Below are 3570 nucleotides of genomic sequence, written 5' to 3'. Positions count from 1 at the left end.
TATTATCTTACAGGTACGCTACTATATTTTAGTTTTTTGTTTATCATTTCAAATAACAGGTTAATCAAATTAAATTGACAAATTTTTTTTTTTTATTTGGCAAATAAAATTAAAGGTGGTATCCCTCCAAAAATTGGAAGCTCGAGCAATCTCATGAGACGGAATTTGTCATTAAACCTACTCGACGGACCAATCCCTTCAACTATTGGTCATTTGACCAAATTGATCTCTTTAGATTTGTCTGGTAACAATTTTACTAGATCAATCCCTTCAACTGTTGGTCATTTGACCAAATTGATCTCTTTAGACTTGTTTGATAACAATTTTAATGGATCAGTCTCTTCGAATGTTGGTCATTTGACCGAATTGATCTCTTTGGATTTGTTTGGTAACAATTTTACTAGATCAATCCCTTCAACTGTTGATGGAGGTTTTCCTGCTTTTCCTAGTCCTACATATTCTAAACCACAAAATATGGTCTATTGTTTTCCTATAATTTTGTTTCCTATCACAACATTTCTCATTCTGACCATCTTAATATTCGTATTCTTGATTCTCCTTAAACGTAAGGATGAAAAAGCTAAACCCGAGACAAGGGCAACCAAGGCCAGAGATGTGTTTTCAATTTGGAATTATGATGGAAAAATTGCATTTGAAGAAATGATTGAAGCAACCGAGGACTTTGACATCAAATACTGCATTGGAAATGGGAGTCATGGTAGTGTTTACAGGGCACAACTACCAAATGGTAGGGTAATTGCTTTGAAGAAGCTACACAGTTTAGAAGCTGAGAAGACAACTATCCTTAACAATTTCCAAAATGAGGCTCATATACTATCCAAATTACGACATCAGAATATTATTAAGCTTTATGGATTTTGTTTACATAAAAAAGGCATGTTTTTAATTTATAAGTACATGAAGAGGGGAAGCTTGTTTTCTGTTCTACGAAACAATGATGAAGCTATTGAGTTGGATTGGAGTAAAAGGGTAAACATTGTTAAGAATATTGCTCATGCTTTGTCTTACTTACATCATGACTGCACTCCATCAATCGTTCACCACGACCTACCAAGCAACAACATTCTACTAAACTCAAAATTGGAAGCATTTGTTGCTGACTTTGGATTGGCTAGACTTCTACATCCTGACTCTTCCAATAGAACCATATTAGCTGGAACTTATGGATATATAGCCCCAGGTGAAGTACTCAGTTACTCTTCTCATAGATATTTGTGACTCTTATAAGCGAAGCAACATCTTTAGAATCTATATATACTTAACATTTTGATATCATTAATTGCTTGAACATAAATCAGATGAACAGATCTTTACTTCTCAAGGATGTCTNAACTTTTCTTGCTTTCCAAACCTTGAAAGTTTCGGTATCATACAAGCATTCCATCACAAATTGGTGTACTTTCAAAGCTCAAATTCTTATCTCTATCCAATAATTATTATCTTACAGGTACGCTACTATTTTTTAGTTTTTTGTTTATCATTTCAAATAACAGGTTAATCAAATTAAATTGACAAATTTTTTTTTTTTATTTGGCAAATAAAATTAAAGGTGGTATCCCTCCAAAAATTGGAAGCTCGAGCAATCTCATGAGACGGAATTTGTCATTAAACCTACTCGACGGACCAATCCCTTCAACTATTGGTCATTTGACCAAATTGATCTCTTTAGATTTGTCTGGTAACAATTTTACTAGATCAATCCCTTCAACTGTTGGTCATTTGACCAAATTGATCTCTTTAGACTTGTTTGATAACAATTTTAATGGATCAGTCTCTTCGAATGTTGGTCATTTGACCGAATTGATCTCTTTGGATTTGTTTGGTAACAATTTTACTAGATCAATCCCTTCAACTGTTGATGGAGGTTTTCCTGCTTTTCCTAGTCCTACATATTCTAAACCACAAAATATGGTCTATTGTTTTCCTATAATTTTGTTTCCTATCACAACATTTCTCATTCTGACCATCTTAATATTCGTATTCTTGATTCTCCTTAAACGTAAGGATGAAAAAGCTAAACCCGAGACAAGGGCAACCAAGGCCAGAGATGTGTTTTCAATTTGGAATTATGATGGAAAAATTGCATTTGAAGAAATGATTGAAGCAACCGAGGACTTTGACATCAAATACTGCATTGGAAATGGGAGTCATGGTAGTGTTTACAGGGCACAACTACCAAATGGTAGGGTAATTGCTTTGAAGAAGCTACACAGTTTAGAAGCTGAGAAGACAACTATCCTTAACAATTTCCAAAATGAGGCTCATATACTATCCAAATTACGACATCAGAATATTATTAAGCTTTATGGATTTTGTTTACATAAAAAAGGCATGTTTTTAATTTATAAGTACATGAAGAGGGGAAGCTTGTTTTCTGTTCTACGAAACAATGATGAAGCTATTGAGTTGGATTGGAGTAAAAGGGTAAACATTGTTAAGAATATTGCTCATGCTTTGTCTTACTTACATCATGACTGCACTCCATCAATCGTTCACCACGACCTACCAAGCAACAACATTCTACTAAACTCAAAATTGGAAGCATTTGTTGCTGACTTTGGATTGGCTAGACTTCTACATCCTGACTCTTCCAATAGAACCATATTAGCTGGAACTTATGGATATATAGCCCCAGGTGAAGTACTCAGTTACTCTTCTCATAGATATTTGTGACTCTTATAAGCGAAGCAACATCTTTAGAATCTATATATACTTAACATTTTGATATCATTAATTGCTTGAACATAAATCAGATGAACAGATCTTTACTTCTCAAGGATGTCTAATTTTCTATGCAGAACTTGCTTACACCATGGTTGTGACGGAGACATGTGATGTTTATAGTTTTGGAGTGGTAGCACTTGAAGTATTGATGGGTCGTCATCCAGGAGAACTACTTTCATCATTATCATCTTCTTCTAATCAAAATATGATGCTTATTGATCTGTTAGACCCACGCCTTCCATGTGTTGCGGACACAATGGTCGTACAGGATATTGCTCTTATTTCAAGAATAGCATTTGCTTGCTGTTCCAAACCAAAGTCACAACCTACAATGCACTGCGTGTCTCATGAATTTCTTGGCCGCAGGACACCATTAGCAAAACCTTTTCATGAGATTTCCATCTTAGAGATGAGAAACCAATATATATTTGCAGTTGATAAATCCAAGGGTTAGGCTTGGATGTGTTTCACAGTTCTGTGGTAACAATCCTATACCAAGTTCTTTTATTTGACCTCTTTTTAGGTTGCTTCTCTTAATGTACTCTTTATCTTTTTTATAATAAAGTAATTAAAACTTTTTAACGGTCTTTCAACCTCAGACAAAATATTGTCATAATCTATCTTCCGAATCTAAATTGAATAGCTGAATTTATCTGATTAATGAACAAAATGAAAAGATCAAGTTAAAAAGATCTGTAAGCTTGAATCAACCTTATGCGAAAAATGTATTCTTTGAGATTTGAGCAAGAAAGAAACTAATTAAGAATGCAAGTATGAAAAATAAAAACTTGAGCATGAATAAAGACAAGTGTCCATTTGTCTATC

At 34.0% G+C, this 3570-nt stretch overlaps 2 protein-coding genes across 2 annotated transcripts; both read left to right on the top strand.

Moving 5' to 3' along the window:
• Positions 1–426: 426 nt before the first annotated feature.
• LOC116139480 (MDIS1-interacting receptor like kinase 2-like) lies at positions 427–1239 on the top strand. Its single transcript, XM_031425145.1, has one exon. It carries the CDS (start codon positions 475–477, stop codon positions 1237–1239), a length of 765 nt encoding a protein of 254 aa, XP_031281005.1. The 5' UTR covers positions 427–474.
• A 642-nt stretch (positions 1240–1881) lies between these two features.
• On the top strand, positions 1882–3281 carry LOC116139516 (MDIS1-interacting receptor like kinase 2-like). Its single transcript, XM_031425178.1, has 2 exons — positions 1882–2656; positions 2820–3281. The coding sequence occupies exons 1-2, from the start codon at positions 1930–1932 to the stop codon at positions 3197–3199; spliced, it is 1107 nt and encodes a 368-aa protein (XP_031281038.1). The 5' UTR covers positions 1882–1929; the 3' UTR covers positions 3200–3281.
• The last annotated feature ends 289 nt before the right edge of the window (positions 3282–3570 follow it).

Source organism: Pistacia vera, unplaced genomic scaffold (assembly GCF_008641045.1).
Source record: "Pistacia vera cultivar Batoury unplaced genomic scaffold, PisVer_v2 Contig351, whole genome shotgun sequence".
NCBI lineage: Eukaryota > Viridiplantae > Streptophyta > Magnoliopsida > Sapindales > Anacardiaceae > Pistacia > Pistacia vera.
The sequence above is the reverse complement of the archived record's forward strand: the minus strand, read 5'-3'. Positions and strand labels throughout refer to the sequence as shown.